The sequence below is a fragment of the Leuresthes tenuis genome, unplaced genomic scaffold (assembly GCF_036924035.1).
Source record: "Leuresthes tenuis unplaced genomic scaffold, fLeuTen1.0.hap1 SCAF_6, whole genome shotgun sequence".
NCBI classification, from domain to species: domain Eukaryota; kingdom Metazoa; phylum Chordata; class Actinopteri; order Atheriniformes; family Atherinopsidae; genus Leuresthes; species Leuresthes tenuis.
In genome coordinates, this window is record NW_027325360.1 from 12,104,429 (window position 1) to 12,125,130 (window position 20,702).

The window sequence follows — 20,702 nt, forward strand, 5'->3', positions numbered from 1 at the left end:
ATTAGTGTACTTATGTAAAACAGGTTGAGTTTGGGGCCAGAGTGATGGTCTCAGAGTGAAACTTTAAAATAATTTCTTTCAAGAAATGAGCAGTATGGAGAGATGGAGAGCAATAAAAAAAAAACAGTGGGATGCTGAATCAGGGAGTATGTTATTCTCAAAATGTGCTGATTTATACCCATGACTCTCTTACACAGCTGGTAATTACCAGACTTCTTATCATTTTCCCAAAACAACTTTGCACAGGTGGTAAACATCAGACACCACACCTCTTTTTTAAGTTTTGGTTTCACTATTATGTTTGCCTGTAATTCATTTTCAGGCAAAGCTAAGCTCATAAGGTGATGGATCCAAGTTTAGGTGAAACAGTGCCCCAAAAAAATTATGATTGTGTTAGTGAGACCAAAACTGGAATTTTAAAATACATCTAAATATGTTAGTATGCCCAAAATTGTACAAAAACGAGGATCTTAAAACCAAAACTAACAGACCCAGATGATACAGTTGGGGGTCAAATCGCTCTTGCATGTACGCATCCTCTAGCTGCTGTATCCTGATCTGGGCTGTGGGGGCTGGAGCTGCCACTATCACAGGGCTAACGCAGAGAGACTAACAACCAGACAACTTCATGCTCAAACCAGCAGTCAATTTTAAATCCCCAGTTAACCGAATCTGCCAACACTATTTCCGCAGTTCTCTACTTTCCACTCCTCTCAGGAGGTGCAACCGTTCAATAGAACAGAAATGCCTTGTAAGGTGTGGACGTTCAGTTTTAAACCCCTTGGCCTCCAAGCATGAGACTGTTGGTTCAATTTCTGACCTGCACAATTTTTTTTTTTTTTACTTTCACTGGACTTCTGCAATTAATTTATTTTCTACTTTGCTCTCACCCGTTCATGGCCACAGTTTGGAGCTAAAAGTACATAGTAAGGGTATTTATGTATGTCATGGTTAGATTTACGTATAAAAGAAATACATGGTTAGCATTACAAGATCATACATTGTGACATACTACATGGTTTAATCCTAATTGCTCATGGCTCTCGTTATGTGACATGACGCTATCCGGCACAAAACAATTGCCTACCGAAATGTTGTCATATCACCCTTTTAAAGCCAGGCTAAGGGAGAGCATGCAAACTCCGAATATCAAGGCCCCAAATTAATTTCAAACAAAGAACTTTCTTGCTGGTGAGGTGAGTGCTGCAGTACATTAATCACTATTCCACAGTAATGCCCTTGTAGTAAACAAACAACATATAATATTTCAATTTGTGTGCTTTAGGGGTGTCAGTAATGGCTGCACTCTTATATTTGACCAACAGCTATGTGTATCAGTTTACTCTAAGTTGGAATCGAATGAGATGTCTTTAATAGGACATTCTATTCCTTTAAGGCAGATGATAATTTTTTTCTCCTCTACATTATTTTTTGTGGCAAGTATGATTGATGATAGTGCTGTAAATAAGTTAAACTGTTTATTACAGTGTGCAAGTGCTTCGTGACAATAGCAGTTTGGTTTGTTTTGCCCTTGTCCTTGGAGCATTTTATGAGACTTCATTCAGCATATGATTTCCCCTGTAGGAGCGCAACAGGCGTTGAGCCATAAGAGGAATATGAGAAGGAGAGAGGCACATTGAGAGTCTAATTCAGATGATTAGTTGGTGTGACAGTGTATTCAAATCCCTCCATTCTACTAATCCCACACACATCTTCTCAGTCGTGGCTTTTATGGTTTTACCAACAGTCTGAACCTTTATCTAGAGGTTATCGTTGTTTTATTATGGGACATTGCAATCATAAATAGGTTATGTGCATGTTAGTCTAATTATCTAAAACACCTCATAATTTAATGGGAATATCTGAAATACCTCAAAGCATTACCACTGACAGTCTTTCAGTATTGTCATTGATGTTTTTGATGTTGATGTGTTTTTTATTTCAACACAACCCAGTGTCCTCTTTTCATTCACTCTCTCTGGTTTTATCAAACCTGAATAATTAATATTATTTTTGTGAATATCGAGCCAGCAGTTTCTCGCTATGTTTGAGGGGTTTTGTGTTCCGCTGAGAGATTGGCCAACAACAGGTGGTTTGAGATTATCTCTTGATAATCATTCACGATCACAGCACGAGCCTCTTTTGTCATTCATTATCTATTTTCTTCTGATCTAAAAAGGGAAGCACACATGGTGTACATACTCCCCCACTCGCCCACACACAGATACAGGAAATCCAGTTTATAGTTTCTTTCTATTTTCTGTGTCGTCTGCTTCTTTCTCTTTTGTGTTTCTTTCTAAAGACAATTATCACCCTGACTTTAGAGTTGTCCCTGCTTTACAGCAGGAGTGCAAAGGTGGGGGCACATCTTACAATTTATTGTACCATCCTGCTAATGATTTTGAGTCTCATCGTTTCAATCAACACAGATGGATCCATAGATGGAGACAAAAGCCTGAATTTGCTCTGAAACCTGGCAGATAGAAACTGAGATATATATGCTATTTTTTTCAGTTCACTTAAATTAAACTCAGTTTAATTCAATAATGCTTTATTTTGCAATATGAATTACTGTTAAATTGCACTGTTGTTATAGATAGATGTCAAGATGAAATAGAATAAGATCAGCTGAGAGTTGAAGTGTAGCAGACTGAGGTGTGGTAGACATCTTCAGAGATTGCATCAATGGGTTGGGGTGTTGTTTTTGTTGCATGGCAACAACTTACTCACTAAGAGTACATGTACAGCATTGATAGGTAATACAGGTGAACTGTATAGTAGACAACAAGGACACAGCCAGTAGGTCAACATCTGCAGTGCAGAGACGCTCCTTCTCAGCGACATGTCCAGGATTAAACTATCTGTTGTCAACAAGCACTGCAGTCCTTCTTTACCGTATAGTCTTTCATCTATACATAAAGTTTTGGAGCTGAGTGGAGAGGTCTTAGAGCTGTTCCTGCAGCCATGTATCGGTAAGATAAGTAGCAGTGCCTTTTTTTTCAGTGTCTTTTAAAAAAAAATCAAAGTCACTGATGGAGATTCACTGATTCACCTTCACAAACACTTGCCAACACAACTTACAGCTCTGCCGCATACTTGCTCTTTTCTAATATGCTAATATGCCTGCTTTCATGTAAGGTCAGATTAGACAAAGTTGAGTAGTAACCATAGTAGTTGTTGCTTTGATGTGCCTCTGAAACATGGAACCAAAACCGCAGTGTGTGTTGATTATTTTTGTGATCAGCATCGGTGTTGGTTGAGTTTGTAATTTAAAAAAAACAAAACAAAACGAGCTCTTCTATGTTCAGTTGATTGTGATAGAAACACAAACAGGTGTCACTTGCAATGTAGAGCACACTTACAAATATTTAGCTGTTTTTTTTACATTATTTTCCTGCCATTTCTGTTGCTGTGATATCCAGCCAAAATGTTTCCATTGACTGTTTGCTGAACATAAAACAATGTTTTAGACAGAGCACCAGAACAGCCTCAATGTTAAACTCAACGTCAAAATTATTCTGCCAAAACATAGTCCCTTATTTGATGTTTTGGTTATAAAGGAGGAGAACGTAGTCTTAAGTTATGTAGTATTAACTGTGTCGAAATCTGGTGCCTGCAAAGGCCATAGAATATATAATTCATATTGTTTCATACTAATCAAACAATTCAGAAGACATGTTTCAATGATGTTGGAAAAAAATCAAGATTTTCCTTTTATCCGACTTTTCGGATAGGCTACATGTAGACATTCAAGTCCAACTGAAATTGTTCCAAATGTTGGACTAACACTAATGCAGATGGGACTTAAAAGAAAACGAGGAAACTGTTCAACGTATGCAAAACATACGATTCACCACTCAACATGGCACCAAATTGCTAACAGCTAAATTGTTTGTCTCTTCTCTTGGTCTGTGATAGATCAACTAGAGCCAGCCCAATACTAACAATCTGAAAGGGTTATATTCACTACCTACAGTTTCATAGTTGGAGACACTTCAGTCAATCAACTGATTTTCCTCTCGTGCTTGTATACAAAGACAGTCATTAAATTAAATGGCCAGGTTGAGCTATAACAGTTGTTTTACTTGATGATGGAAACATATTAAAAGACCCCTTGTGCCCTATGGATGGGGGCATTGTCGTGCAGGATAGAAGTTTTTAAGTATAGGATAAAGGTGATCACTCAATGATTTTGAATTGATCTGCATTTAGTACTCCCAAACTGATAGCAAATGAGTCTAGGTTTCCCTCACCGAAAAGGTTTTTTTTTTCTTTAACTTATTACCTTTCTTCATGTTGTTAGTACTATTTGAAGAAGTTAGTACTATTTTTTTTAGAAAGATTATTTAGAAATATCAAGGTGAACTCATAGAGACTCATAGAGACTGTTCGAGATGTGAGTGATGGGCAAATAATGCTTATGTTGGTGAGTGATTGGTGACATTCTAAAAAATAAAAAGAACATTTGTAATTGACTTTGACAGAAGACTGGAGTCCCTGACTCTGTCCCTGATTATAACATTGAAAGTGTCACACCCCACCTCTGACCACTCACAAGCAAAATCAAAGCACACACCTACTGTGGAAAATTGCTAAACTAGCTAGAAGAAGTTGTTTTTGAGCAACCCTCAACTTTAACTACCACAGTAAATTTCATGCCTAATCCTGCTTTTTATAAATGATAAAGACTGACAAATATATACAACCCAAAAGCATACCTGAACATCTGATCCTCACTGTCATTTCTTCAAGCTTAGATGTATTGCATGCATTTTAAAGCTTGTCAACAAAATGTGCACATGTGCACGCACAATTTCTAACCCTCAAAGCCATTTACCACATGTTCTGTGCTGTGTGACAGTTTGTTTTTGTTATCGAAACAGCCTCTCAGTTATGTACAAACATTTAGCTCAAATGTGGATCATATCTTTTAACACACTCGTCATTCATGCCTCTTTCTACTGAAGTGAATCACAGCAAAGCGGTGAAATGCTGGTCGTTTTTAGAGGCTGAGAGTGAGAGTCAGTGAGCACAACAAGGCCCATCTGTGGCACTTGACAGTGCAGGTTGGTCTCTTGTCAGTGCAGATACCAAAGCAGACGGCAGTGTTGCATCATTAGTGGCTATTCTAGTTATTTAAATATTTATCACAGATAAATCTTTCTGGATCCCCCAGCCATCTTTTGCTCTGTGCATTTAGAGCCACTATGTCCAGTTTTATCTATGAGTCTCCAATTTGTAGTCAAGAGAAAAAAATATTTCAGCATATTTCTTCATGATGAACCTGAGGGTGTCTGTGCAGCAGGTTTTTTTTTTTTTTTTTATCCTCAGAGCTTCTCACCTTTTCTCTCACAACAAACAGGTTTACAATAACTAACAGAAAATTGTTTCTGAATTATAAAAATCTTCCTCGCTTGGTGATGGTACAACACTCTCCTTTAGGTCATTCTGTAACAGTCATGTCAGCTGTTTCTGTGGTAAAGAGAGAAAAACAGTTTTAAGTGAGCCTTGAGTTGGTTGTTTGCAACATGACGAGAACAAAATTGGAAAAGAGTCACTTTCTCCCTGTATCTTTTGCTTTTCTTCTCTGTCTTTGATTGTCTAAAGGAAATTTCTTGCAGGGCAAAGAAGGCCCTGAGGAATGAAGTGTTATTTGAGCCAATATTCAGGGAGAAGGAGTCGGTGGTTCTAAACATTACTGTAGAGTTGGGCAGTGGCAGGTTCACAACTTTAGGATGATCTGAGTAATCTGCGCTCTTACTGTGTTTACAGCCTCCACAGGAGCAACCAATCATCAAGCATAAATAAAATTTCCAGTTAAGCTAATGAGCTCACACTATAGTACTACAGTGCTGAATGTTTTGGGGGTCCAGTGTGATGCAGTATCTTCTGTCAGGGGTGCAGTAATATTAAACTTTAATTACTACCTGCGGGCAATTGGGTCACTGCTTCTGCGAAAGGGTTGGAAAGATGGTAAGATATAAATGTTAAAGTTGGAAGCAATGAAATACGTCAAAATGGTCGTTAATTATTCAAACATACGAGCTAATATCTTTTACACATGTTAAGCTGCAGGTATGTATGGGATTGCTTGTCCTCGTTTATATTGCTGTATGTAGCATATTTTTGTGAGAGAAAAAAGCTACTAATGAAATCCACATCATTGTACTGCATGCAGAATAAACATCTACAGAAAATACACAAGATTTGATTCAGCACTGATTGATAAATCGGTTTGATTTGATTTTGTTAATATTTCTTGCAAAGAAAGCTATGTTAAAATTTAGTATATCCGAACAAATCTTTGAATCCCTTTATTTTTTTCCATCCTTACATACACATTTTTTTAACGTGATACTTTTGACTTATTTACATTAAACAATGATAGGTGCATTGTGTCTAACTACAGTATATGTGCTTGCAGTCCTCATTAAAGTCCTGATGCTAGCCACAGTGAGGCTGTGCTCTTCTTTGCTCTGTCTCTTCCCTCACATTAACCGGTCGAGGCAGAAGGCTGCCCTTGCAGAGTCTGGTTCTGCCAGAGGTTTAAAGTTAAGAGTTTTTTCTGTCTTTTCTTCTTTTTTTTTTTTCCAACTGTCAGCGAGTACTTGCCTAAAGGAAATTCATTGGGTATATCTCTGTGTAAAGTGCTATGGGATGACCTTTTTTGTTACTTGGAACTATATGAATGAAAGTGAACTGAAATTAGTTGTTATGTTGACTGGCAGTTGGGTGGCTACTCTGTTATAACTGGTTATTATAAAGCTTCCCTTGGCAAAGCAAATCTGTTTGGCATAAAAGGTATTCAGATTACAATTCTGCTGCCATAATGCTGGACAGGACAAGGGGAAAAAAAAAAAAACAAAAAAAAAACTGGTTGTTACACATTTTAATATCTGAATAAACAGTCTCCAGACCATTCTGGAGCGGATGCAGATGGGGCAGAACTGTGAGGAGCCTTAAGATATAATCATTGCATGATAAGCACTAGTCCAAATCACTAAAGTTTTAATACATCATAGTTATACCCTTTCTTCTGAGGTAAATATTGAACTTTTTAATGAACTGCCAGAGTTAGTTACTTGTTACTTTTCAAATTATGATTCTGACATGCTGTATGAAACATTTTAAGACCTTGAAATATATTCAATTGTATATAGAAGTAGCTGAAATGCTTGCAAAAAAAAAGAAGAAGAAACAATTAACTGGTTTTAATCAACTGGACTAAAATGACAAGTGTTGTTCTGTTTACCAGTAAGCAGTGAAATATGAATCAAGCATTTAGCCATTTTACTATCAATCTGTTTAGCCACCAATTGATATTTGATACGCAATACTTTTATAAAGTGTTCAATGGTGGAAGCACCATTTACTTAGAAGTGTAGAGTCCTTCCAGCTGATTCAATGTAGCACCAACCCTTTATTCTTATCTTTGCAAGCACATTGCAGTGTCTCCTCCAATCATTGATCCAGACATTTTCTTGCATGTGCATCCATGTGAACATGAACAATACAAATAATATGGGCACTTAAGATAGAATAAATACATATTTCATGGCACTTTTTTGTGTACTGCTTGCATGGTGTGTACTTTTATTATTTAAGCACATTTTGCCCATGATATTTTGTGACACGGTGATTTTAATGTAAAGTGATGTAATGTAATGTGGCTTATTAGTGTTTAAACATTGAGACATCACCCTAAAACACTTCTTGTAATACAACTGAGTGTACAGAATGAAAATTGTTCACTTCTTTTTATACTATTATTCTACGGTATTTTTGTCTGATCAAAGGATAATTTCTTCCAACATAATTTACTTTGATAAGGCTTTAAAAGGGAGTCCAGTCTTCACCTAACACACATCTTGTCCATGGTCATAAAAGTAAACCTTTTGTCATCCATGTGCAGAAAGTGTAGGCTTAAGTATGCACTGAAATCTGCATTAGCAAATATTTTTGTGTTCGCTATTTAGGGGTCTTTTCTTCTCATGTTGAAAATTGCAGGATGGATCCATAAAAGCAATAAATGAAAAGAGGCAGCACCAAAAAGCAGAAAATTTAAGTGCAAAATGCAGCGGAGGCATTGCATGTTGTGTTGCCATGGAAATCTCTTGTTAGGTGGTGACACAATTTAGAAATATGTTCTCGGTTAAGAAATATTATATAACAGCTCTCTCTTCTCTATCTACTTCTCTCCATGTCAAAGACTGTTAGACCACAGATGATTAATTATGTAGTAAAATTCAGCAAGGGTGTAATGACAGATACATAAAAAGCAGGGATGGGAGGCTGGAGATGAAAGTGGAGGAGGGTCTTTGAGTGAGTGTGTGTTTTGATAATCTGTCCTCAGTCCTTAGCCCATCACCAATGCAGGGGGCTAAAGCCCAGCCATCCTCCTGCAGGGCAAATATCTCTCCTCTGGACTACATTTGGTTCACTGAATTCTCACTGAGCGAGATACAAAAAGATGAAAGTATGAAGTGATGTGGAGATGGTGGAGAAGGAGTGGGTTTCGACAACAAGAGAAGTGAGGATGCCAGTTGAGCAGGGCAGAGGAGGTGGAGTGGGATGGTACGTGAAGTGTAAAGAGAGAGGGAGGAGGAATTTGCTGGATGTATGAAGAGGAGAGAAGTGGAGGACAGAAAGTCCATGCAGAGTTCAGTCTTCTCTGTTTTCCTTCACTAAGAATAGCAGCTCTTCTGGTAACCCAGTGCTCCAGGACACGACCATTTGAATAGAAGCCTCGATCACTTCACATAATGCCTAGTGTGTGTGTGTGTGTGTGTGTGTGTGTGTGCACTACTGTGGATGTGCGTCTTTGTCCTTGCATGTGTCGGCATGTGTCTCTGTGTGGGAAAGTATTTTAAAGGCAGATTTGTATCAGGAAAGTCATCAGGATATTAGGAGAGACAGACATAAATGCAATAGAGGGGTAAGAGAGTAACAGAAAGCAAGCTAATTGATGGTGTAGATAATGGGCTGGTGGAGGATGGAGGCGCCGGCGAGTCATGATGTTTTATTTCAGTGAGCAAATGATTGTTTTGAGCTACCAACCCTCATTCATCTTGTCTTCCACTTGTCTTAACACTGTGCCTGCTTCATGTGTGTAGAACTTTATATGGAATGAATCTGGATGGAGAAAGAGCCTGAAAAGCACATTTCTGATGTGCCCATACCAAATCTGAGAATCTGAGGATAGTATTTCAAAGGATTAACCAAAACATCTCTTTCTCTAAAACTTGGCTATTTGCATATTAGTATTTGGTCTGAGGATCCCAGTTGTAAACAACCTTTCTTTCCTTTTCTGTCTCCTTAGCACTACTTCCTCATCGTGTTTGGTCATGATGGACAGAAACCCCTGGAGCTGCGAACAGAGGAGGAATATGAGTGCGACGAATGGGTGGAGGCAATTCAACAAGCAAGGTATTCTCAGTACAATGTATAAAGGTTATTTCCAACAGACATGAATGACACTTCCCTGTTCCTTTGCATGGGGAGGAAATACATGGTCACAACAAACTGCAGGATATTAGTTTAATTGAAGGTGACCGAACATGTTGTTGGCTGTTAATTATCAATCATGTTTAATGTACTGCAAAGCTGTTATTGTGAGTACTATGAGACAACCCTCTGGTTTGTGGACTACAATTGTGAAGCTCAGTGTTGGCTTTTAACATTTCAGATTTTCGGAGGCAGAAGTAACAGACAATGGATCTAATGAAGATATAACATAAATCCATTGGGTAGTGGCCATAAATCTTAACTAGTCTCATAGCGACTTAATACTCTCAATAATGTATAGCTTTAAAGTCCGTGTGAAGTCAAATTGTATGTTGAATTGTTTGTATGTGTTGTTACTTTTGATATCCATCACCTATACAGGAGTATCTTGCCAAACAAAGGCAAAAGTCACAGCATATTAAACTTTTTGGTAGGATCAAACTCCTTTTTATGTGACACACATAAATATTTTGCCATGGAAAGGAGTTGGCTTTTGCAGCAATTCTGCTATCAACAAAGACAATTTTAAACAGTGGATACAATAAAAGAATTCCTGTGAAAATATTTTGTTTGACATTCCAATCCAAGTTTTGTGCTCTTTGCATTTCTTCTCTTTTCAGCTATTCCGACATCATCATTGAACGAGAGGTGCTGATGCAGAAATACATCCATCTTGTACAAATTGTGGAGACAGAGAAGGTGGCTGCCAATCAGCTGCGCACCCAGCTGGAGGACCAGGACACGGAAATTGAGAGGCTCAAATCAGAGGTACATCATTTATGTCCATACCTATGCACGCCCACAAAATGCACAGGTGCCATACATCCATTTTCCATACCCGCTTCATCCAATTCAGGGTTGGGGTGGGGGGGCTGGAGCCTATCCCGGCTCCCTCTGGGCGAGAGGTGGGATACACCCTGGATAGGTCACACACTGATACCTTAAAAGTATATTCCTCAAGATTTTCTTCATATCACAGCCAATTTGGTTGATATTGTTTCATCAGTGTTCAACCATGTAATTAATTTTGTGTCTGTAATTCTCTTTCTCATACTGGATTCTAATTCCTTACCATTAAAAAATATTCAAAAATGGATGAATTCTGTTCAACAGATGATAGTTAGTTTTTCAAAATGCATAGGACAGCGGGCGTCATTTGACAATCAGATTTAGTGCTTTGTTTTAAAGGTGTTTGCTGGTCTGTGCTATCTAAGATACATCATAACCTCCTCTTATTGCACTTATATCCCTTCAGGCAGGTTTTCTGCTGTGAGAAGTTGATAGACAAATTAATTTGAATGGAATTCTGGGACCAATCTCATTAGAAATAGCTTGCCATTGCCGAAAGGAACCATACAGCACCCAACTCAAACTCAAACAAAAATCTTAGGGCATTTCATTTGGGCTCTTGGCTTCCTCCCGCACTTACCTGACCCCCAGTACAGACAGAAGATTGAGAAGAGAAAGATACTGTAACACATTACATAATGAGCACACAATTCAAATGTTAACTGGCATCTAATCAAACAGCTTATATAGCTAGACTAAATTTGCCACAAACTATATTTGATTGGATGAATATGATGAATCCTGAATATTGAAATCACATATTTCATGGACCTTTGGTTTCTTCTTCTTGAGATTATTTATTTTTTGTAACTTTCAGGCAGTCAGCTTCTATATTCAGCTACTCAACAACTTGCCCACACAGTTCTGCGATTACTCTCCTGCCATGAATCACAAGTAGGGTGATCCAAGAAGAAGCATATGTCTATACCTATACATACCCGCATGTATTGGTATGCATTGTGTGTGTGTTTTGTCATGGCTGTGTTTATGGCAGTGAAGAAGTGGGTGTTAACGGTGCTCAGTCACCTCAGCGTGTGGGAGGAGAAGCTCAGCGTTCAATAAAGACAGTCCATCAGCCTTCTCAGAAACAGCAATGCTTACTGAAAACAACACATTTCTGTCCATGGGCTCACATAAAACACTACAGGCCCAGACACATTGTTAACATTGTTAACCACAACTAATTTGTCTGTACTGTTTGACAAAACAGTACATTGTTATCAGTTTGCACCAATTGGATCAATAGCAGTTTTTTGCTGAGCAAACAGTAGGTGATTGTATAAGATTCTGGCTCTTGACATCACAGTCAAACTGCCGGAAAAATGCACGAATTAATCAACATTAAGGGTGAAATGCTGAAAAGTGTCTCAATAATGCTAATTAGAATTTAATTAAGATTTGATTGCTGTTATCATGAGTATCACTTCTGAAGTGATTAAAAAAACCAAACAAACAGATATCACTTTAAAAAAAAATGCAGTCAAAAAGTTGATAATACTCAATGGAGGATGGAGTTATTGCACTTGTTATGTAAGTAAAATGTCTTTATGAAGTAAAATGTCTTTATGAAGTAAAATGTCTTTATGAAGCACATCTAACAACATATATATATATATATATATATATATATATATGTATGTGTATATTCAAAACAGAAAGATCAAAAACATGAAACAACATAAAAACCTGTTAAAATAAGCACATTTCCTGCCAAGACAAAAGCCAATGAATAAAAATGTGTTTTGAGAGGCTATTTAACATTGTAGAAGTCCAGCTTATCATGCAGAGACAGCTCAATCAAAGGTTGTGGCTTCTATGATTCAGTCTCGCCCATGCTTTCACTTTGTTCTCACAACCAGAAGCAACAGGTCAGCAGACCTCAGCATCAATGACAAGACATGTGGCCATAAAGTTTTAGAAATATAGGCTAGAGCCTGCCTGTTAAATGCTTTATAGGGGAACAATAAAGTCTGACTAACAGAGCCAGTCAAGAGAGGCTCATAGGGGGGAAATGTGCTCCAACTCGTGTCTGTTGAGTTAAAAATATTGGATCATCAAACTTGAAAAGTGGTCATATAGATCCTCAAGCTAGTTGGGATAAGAAATTATTGAACAGAACTAAAAAGCTACATTTGATTGTATAGTTTATGTTTCTGTTTCAAATAGCTGTTTATTTTAAATCAAGGTTTTACATGTGGTTCCAGGTAACACTGGTTTTATGAAACACAACTTTTGTTGGTACATCTACGTATCCTCTACATACTCTGTATATAACAGGGTCATGGGTGTGGTTTCGTGCACAAAATATTCTATCATGAGAATTAAAATATCTTTAAGTTGACAGCTCATTTACATGTTAACACATGTAGGTGCTGTATAACATGTATTAGTCATTGGTAGAAGTGATAGTTTCATTAAGATTTCATTCTGTAACTTTGCAATTATTGATCAACTCGTCTGCACTTTAAAAATGTTTTAATACCTGACATCAGTTATTATCCTCTCCATAGAGCCTTCCAGAACATGGCAGTGTTATGCTGTTTGTGCCACATGATGCACATGAACGCCTTAATTTGCTTACAGTAAGCCAGGGAGCCATGAAGGCAACAGTTTAGCAATGAAAAGGAAGTCTGATTATTATCTGTTCAAAACACACCAACAATTCACTGAGCACACGCATGAATTCATATCACTAATTCAATTTTCAGCGAAATGACGAGAAGTAGGAATTTGCTGTCTTTGTTTGATTCAATAAATCTGACCTTTCCCAAACAAGTGTTCATTCAATAGAAGTATTCAGCGAATAAAGTTTTTTAAGATCTTCTTATTCGCTATATTTACAATAGTTTTTAACAGTCACAGTTATTTTTTCCTGTATTCTAATTCGGAGGATTTTTTTCAGATATCCAATTTTGAAAGGACATGCCAAACAGAACTGCTGTGACTGCAGGAAATGAAAGGATAAGCTGTTCTTTTTGTCAGTGTTGAATCTTGCCTCAGACATGCATTAGAGATATTGATTGTTTTAAAATGAATTTCTTTAGGTTTTAGTGGAGGAGGGAGGTCTGTGGTTCTTATTCTGGTGATGATATCATGAGGAAAATCTGAAATGAATGGTAAAGAGGACATTTTACACTTTAAGGCGCCCATTATATGACTAACGAAAATGGTTCGATTGGCATTTTTTGTTAGTAGGAATGACAAATTTTGTCCAAATTTGAACTTAAATTTCCTTTGTTTAGATTGTAGCTCTAAACAAAACCAAGGAGCGGATGCGGCCTTATCACGTCTATCATGAAAATGAAGACCCCGATATAAAAAAGATCAAAAAGGTAAACAAGTCATTTCTTTTTTCTTTTGCAAACATGTACATATATAGTATGTTCACTACGTGCATTCCCATCCAACCTTTTTTGTGTGCGTGCTGCTACTCCTAAACTTTGTATCCACAGGTGCAGAGTTTCATGCGGGGCTGGCTCTGTCGCAGGAAGTGGAAGATTATTGTTCAGGACTACATTTGCTCTCCTCACGCTGAGAGCATGAGGAAGAGGAACCAGATCGTCTTCAATATGGTTGAGGCAGAGACAGAGTATGTAAATACATATTGCCCAGAGCAACAGCACACACTGTAGCAAAGATGTCACTACAGCGTTGTTATCTCACTATGGAAATATCGTATCTAAATGATTTTTTAATCGTTTTGATAAAGTATCTTGATTTGGTCGCTCTGTACATGTAATTTAGTTTTAATTGAATTTAATTTGATTGATCTAAGTAAGTCAGTTTGGCAGGAGGACTTCCAAACATACTGTAATTGAGATTAACCAGCTCTCCTGCTAGTTTTCATCTGGAGTTAAGTTAAGCTGTGATGATTAACAATGAGCTGGAGCTGGAAAGGAATAATGCAGGATTATGCAGGGAGTATTGGAGAGTTGAGACCTGGGGTTCTTTTTATAAAAAGCAGTTTGTGGTGGTATATAGGCGTTGGCATGTCACAAATGATTGTTGTTGAAAACAATTGCAGCTAGATTTGTATCAGTGAAACAGAATTAAGATTCAGGATATTTTCAAAATATGTTTAAAACATCAGAGTACAGTATTTTCAAAATGTTGCATTTTCACAATGAATTCTACAAAACATTCTCCTTACACATTTCTCTAGAGAGGCACAGCTTAAGTCTTGATAAGTAATTGTGTTAACATTTAACATGTTAATATGTCTTGCTACACAATGTCGTTCCTAAACCATGTCTTGCTGCGTAAGTCATCACTTCTCTTTTCCACATCTCTCTACACATTCCACACTGTTGACTTTGCCACAATTGATTATTAAGAGGGAGGAGGGGATAGTGCAAAGCACTTATCAACAGACTTCAGAGCAAGAGTCCATCAGCTCAACACCTCTTTGTACAACCTTTCACACAGTCCTTTCACTTAGCCACAGTTAAGACACATCTGTATATTTAAAAAACCTGGTTTGTGTTAGAAAAATATGCATTGTTCCAGCTTGCACATTTTAGTATTCATAGGCCCCAGTCTCTTCATGTTGTATAGGCATTGCACAACAGAAAACAACAGCTTAGAGATACATTGCTGTCTCACTATGTACAACAATGGATTGTGATGCTACTATGTTTTGAACATATGGACAAATGCACTTACTAGATATTCTGTAGGGAGAACGTCCTCTTTCCCTAAACATGCCCATGTGGTGTTGATTTATTATAGGCAGATACGATCTATAACTATATTCAAAGAATATGCAATCTCTAATGGTTTTTGAATAACTGCAGGTAAACTACAGAAATGCCATTCATAAGGGTATCGGTCATGTGGTAAAAAGAATGTATTTCAGTCCCTGTTGTGATAATTTTGTAACTCTTAACCCAAGTAGTTAGAGCACTAACCAAGTGATGTTATTGGCTAAATCCAACCAGAAGGTGACAATGTCTTGTTGTAGTGTGCTCTGTTAGTGTGTAACTAAGGTAACCATCAAAATTATGTCCATGAAGGTGATACATGTACCTCCCATTCTTACTCTATCTGAGAGCTTTGCTGCTTCTTAAATGAGACATCTGATTGACTGCTTTGATGTGTAACTCTCATATGAGTCACATTTCCCTTCTGCTGCTTGTAGGGTCTGTACTTTACAGGACAACGTTTTGAGTTGTAATTAAAGGTATAAACACACTAACACTTTTTTTTAGGATTTTCAGGGTTTATTTGCACTTACATATATTGGTCAGTGGGTGGCAGTCTTTTTGGATCATTAATCAAAGAAATGTAAATGTGACCACTGTTCCTTTACCTTCCTAAGATGCTCAGCCATTTATGATAAAGTTTACAGTAAACTTCTGTAAATAATGAGTTTTTCTTTAAATGCTTTAACATGCTTTTCCACCAGAATTTGTTATGGGTTACAGTTTAGCTCTGTATAACAATGAAACAGCACAATCCTCTTCAGATCTTAATGCAATTTTACACCATAGGTTTACAGTGTACATAGAATAAGATGAAACCATTACTACTTTCAGCTATAACATAAGCAAAATCAAAATCTTCATGAAATTGTGTCGTCTAATTGAATTTGACAGCATTGAACATATTGCATTATTACAAAGATATATAACATTAACAGTGCATTGATGGGTCATATTTGCTCTTATGTGTTAAGGTATGTCCATCAGCTCTATATCCTGGTCAATTGTTTCCTTCGACCTCTGAGGATGGCTGCCAGCTCCAAGAAACCTCCCATCAGCCATGACGATGTGAGCAGCATCTTCCTAAACAGGTATGTGTGTAAATGTATTTGTGTTTTTATGAAAATATGGTCTTACTTTGCTTTTAAATAAATCTCTGAAATGTCAATTGTGCTGAAAGCAGACAAATTCTAATTGAAAAAGGAGAAAAAAATATTTATTTTCATTTCTATTTTCACGCTGTTTACAATGTGTCTTTAGCGAGACCATCATGTTCCTGCATGAGATTTTCCATCAAGGCTTGAAGGCGAGGATAGCCAACTGGCCAACTCTGGTACTGGGTAAGCTGTTACTTGACCTCACATAAGGCACTAACCGCACATGATGCACTGTGTTCACACTCCCAGAACCCCCTCAGTAACATTAGGGTTAGTTTTCTATGGTTTTCTGCATATAGATGATCTCATTCAGACGTCACTATTGATGTCATTCTGGCTTTTTCGTTTCCCTATCTCAGCCTGCAGCCAGCAGATTCTTTATCTTGACAGTCGGTGACCACCCAGACCAGAACACATCCCACTATTTACCTCACACATCCTAAAACAAATGCTCCTTCAACAGATATGGATGCCCAAGGTGTCACATTGCTAATATGTGGCGGTAAATTACTTGAGACTTGTTACTTTTGAATTTTGCTTATTTATTTATTAATCTATTCATTTCTTGATTTACTCCTTGAGCCATAAATACAGTTTCAGAATGTCTGACTTAATAAGAAATATGTGCTTTTAGTCCACTGAGGACTTGCACAAATACAAAGACTTAGTCAACATATTTTATTAAAGACTGTGGGATGCCGCAAGTCCCAGAACAAAGTAGGTTCTCCTGAATTTGTCGGAGTGTGAGCAACAAAACCTTGACCATATTTCCTTCCACAACCTCATATTTTGCAGTCTAATTAACCACTATGAAGCTGACCTAAATAACCAAACCAAAGCTCTATTATTGAAATGAAAAACAAGAAAGGGATGGTCAATTGTAAGAATATTTTTTGGAAAATTTCAACTAGCTGCTGTTGTCAGGATACTCAGGGATGGATGTCACCCTCAAATGACTTATATTCTGTTTATATGAATATTGTGTGTTGTTGTTTTCAGCTGACCTGTTTGACATCTTGCTGCCAATGTTAAACATCTACCAGGAGTTTGTGCGCAATCATCAGTACAGCCTGCAAGTTTTAGCCAACTGCAAGCAAAACAGAGACTTTGACAAGCTGCTGAAACAGTATGAGGCTAACGCTGCCTGTGAGGGAAGAATGCTCGAGACCTTCCTCACATACCCCATGTTCCAGGTAGATTATGAGCACCACTCCATTTTAGTATTCACAAACGTATAATAACCCAACTGCCATCTCTATGTAAATTTTTCCTAATAGTTTTTTTTTTCACAACGCTCTTTTTTCCAACAAGATTCCTCGCTATATCATCACCCTGCATGAATTACTGGCACACACACCTCATGAGCACGTGGAGCGTAAAAGTCTAGAATTTGCAAAGTCCAAATTAGAGGAACTGTCCAGGTAATTGTCCAAATTACCATCTTTTCCAATACATCTTGGTAGTTAATATTGAAATAACCTGTGTGTTTGTGTGTGCATCCAGAGTAATGCATGACGAGGTGAGCGACACAGAAAACATACGGAAGAATCTGGCCATAGAGAGGATGATAGTTGAGGGCTGTGATATCCTGCTGGACACCAGCCAGACCTTCGTCAGGCAAGGTGAGTCTTCATCGGTGCACAGCACAATGCAAGAAGATGCTCAGCTGTGAGACACTTTCACCCTTCAGCTTGGGATATGTGGGCAATGCCTTTGTGGAGCTCAGTCACTGAAGCCAGACATGTGATACTGGGATACTTAGTACAAGAGGAAGTTTTGTGTTGTAATGTGGTTGTGGTACTTAGGGATTTTTTTTACCTCTTATACTGTAGAATCAGCCTATATATAAAAAAGAGACAAAACTGATCTATTACCAATGAAACTATTCTATTTAGGAATAAATTTTCATACCTATTCTTTTTAATCCCAACAAGTTGCACTTTTCTACATAAAGCTTTCAGATAGACTTCCACCGCAACATGTACTCATTTTTTGATAGTGTCCATAAATGAATGGCCCGGGATCAAAACTTTAATCTCAAGTCTATTGCATAAACTGTGTTTCATATTAGAATTGCAGACCTCGGGTGATAATTAGCATTTACATTAAAACTGAAATATTACAAAATCTTAATTGTATTAATTTGTTCTTGAGAAAAAACTCAATCACAATCTGCACCAGTGATTGCTCAGGGGTATTTTGCTTTTCCGCTGTTTCATGCTGTGATTTATTAAATTATTAAGAAGAATTACATTAGTTCCAATTATCCACTTAACATGTACAGTTATCAGGCACAACATTAATTCTATCTTCTTGATAATATCTAGGCCTCCCTTATGATGCCAAAAAACAGTTCTGATAAGTCGGACATTCATACAGAAATTTTGTGGATGTCCTGTGTTGTCCGGCACCTAGATGTTAGCAGCAGAGCTTCTGGGTTGATGGGTTTTCCTTCTGAGGAACAGGCTCATTCCAGCACATCCTACAGATCAGAATGTTAGGAGTTTAGAGGTGCATTCCTTGAGTTTTCTGTTGTGTTCCATGAGCTGTGCTTGTGCAGTGTTTGCTGTATGGTGTGTCACATTGTCTGTGGGATGGAAGGGGGATACCTACAAGGAATACCATTACGATGAACACGTGTGCTTGGTCTGCAACAATGTCAAGTGGGTGTTATGTGACAAAGTAACACCCATGTAAATGCCAGTACCCAATGTTTCCCAGCTAAACACTACAAGATAATCAATGTTCTACACTTGTCCACAATTTTATTGTTGTGGCTGTTGGCTAAGTGATACCTGCTTGTAAGTTAACCACATAGTAAGTTGCCTTACCTTAAGTGCAGGCTGGGATTTTCCTGCTGTAGTTGAGTCATATGTCAGAGAAAAAATCCTGGCATTAGTTGTGACAGTGCATGACTTCTACTTATCCACGTTTTCTCAGAATTTTTTTATATGTAAAAAGTGACAAAATTATATTTTTGTGATAATCTCCCCCTTTTTTTTAATCTCATAGCTCAGCAGGATTCATGCAATAAGTTTGCATCCAGGAATGTTCATTTCTACACACGTTTGTGCCACTACAAACGCTCGTTAAACACAGCCGTAGCTTACTGTCAGCTTAATAAAATGTAATGTAATCCTGCTCAACAGGCTCTCTAATCCAGCTGCCATCAGTGGAACGAGGGAAACTAAGCAAGGTCCGTCTGGGGTCTCTGTCACTGAAGAAAGAAGGGGAAAGACAGTGCTTTCTCTTTACCAAACACTTCCTCGTCTGCACTCGCAGCTCTGGGGGCAAACTACACCTTCTTAAGGTGACAACTTTCTTACCTGTGTAGTATATGTAAACCTCAGAAAGGAACTGTTACTATTATGTAATTTTTTCTGCATATATGTTCTTAAACTCTTCCAGCAAGGTGGAGTGTTGTCCCTTATTGACTGCACACTTATAGAGGAACCAGATGCCAACGACGAGGAGTGTAAGTTTATTACATCTATGAAATTGAGTGTATAGCTTGTTGACACATGACCAGCTCAGACTAGGTTATTTAGGCCCCTCACCACTTAACAAGATTTATTGAAGGCAAACAATGATTGTTCAGAAATTACTTACCCTTAAATATCAGAACATAGCTCAACCCTGTCAATGTCTGGCTATGGATCTTTTAATATTACAGAACCGGTATTTATTTTTTCCTAAGTATTCATTTTGCAGATAGGGAGACTGTTCACAACACACATATATATACAGGCAGTAAAGCATGCATGTGGATCCTTACATTCACTTTCATATGTAAGTCTCTGGGGTGTACAGTAAAGATTGCAGGTCTGCTTAATGAACCCTCTCTGTGTGGATGTGTGCTTGTGTAAGAGCACAATCAAGTCATTTTTTTATATAATCATCATTAAGTGGTCCGTTTTATTAAAGACATTCTTTTTCTTTTGTAATGTAGCTAAATCTAGTGGTCAGGTGTTTGGTCAACTTGACTTTAAGCTGGTAGTGGAGCCTTCAGATTCATCTTCATTTACTGTGGTGCTGCTGGCACCGTCACGGCAGGAGAAGGCCGCATGGACCAGTGATATTAGTCAGGTAATACACAAATCACACCAACACACACCCAGATAAACACAGAATAACAAGAAACTCCAAATAGCAGGAGGATGTCTCCACTGGGCATTGAGAAGGCTTGGTAATAAGTAAACACAGACTGTGATGCAGTCCCCCAGGGCTGAGTTCTGCTCACTGCCTCGGTACCTCACATGCATAGTAACGTCATACAAGCATGTCACACTGGATTAATTCTTGTCAGTCAGTAAAGAAATAGATGGCACAGATGGCAATAAATGGCTGGTTTTTCATGTCAGTTTCTTATCAGCCATACTTTTTAAAACTCTTTCAAAGCAAACATTTAAAACATTGCCTGATTAAATACAAATAATTTCTACATTGATGTGTCGCCTTAGTTTAAACACACATACACAAATATCATCTTTTT

At 37.8% G+C, this 20,702-nt stretch overlaps 1 protein-coding gene across 4 annotated transcripts in view; it reads left to right on the plus strand.

Moving 5' to 3' along the window:
* The window catches only part of rasgrf2b (Ras protein-specific guanine nucleotide-releasing factor 2b), a 45,231-nt gene that overhangs the window by 9,009 nt on the left and 15,520 nt on the right, over nucleotides 1-20,702 (plus strand). For all 4 annotated transcript variants that reach the window (XM_072387628.1, XM_072387625.1, XM_072387627.1 and 1 more), the window contains exons 2-13: nucleotides 9,320-9,426; nucleotides 10,125-10,272; nucleotides 13,596-13,685; nucleotides 13,806-13,942; nucleotides 16,028-16,144; nucleotides 16,314-16,393; nucleotides 17,210-17,403; nucleotides 17,522-17,631; nucleotides 17,714-17,832; nucleotides 19,360-19,520; nucleotides 19,619-19,685; nucleotides 20,160-20,296. In XM_072387628.1, coding sequence (XP_072243729.1) covers nucleotides 9,320-9,426; nucleotides 10,125-10,272; nucleotides 13,596-13,685; nucleotides 13,806-13,942; nucleotides 16,028-16,144; nucleotides 16,314-16,393; nucleotides 17,210-17,403; nucleotides 17,522-17,631; nucleotides 17,714-17,832; nucleotides 19,360-19,520; nucleotides 19,619-19,685; nucleotides 20,160-20,296 — 1,467 coding nt within the window. The remainder of the gene's footprint in view (nucleotides 1-9,319; nucleotides 9,427-10,124; nucleotides 10,273-13,595; nucleotides 13,686-13,805; nucleotides 13,943-16,027; nucleotides 16,145-16,313; nucleotides 16,394-17,209; nucleotides 17,404-17,521; nucleotides 17,632-17,713; nucleotides 17,833-19,359; nucleotides 19,521-19,618; nucleotides 19,686-20,159; nucleotides 20,297-20,702) is intronic.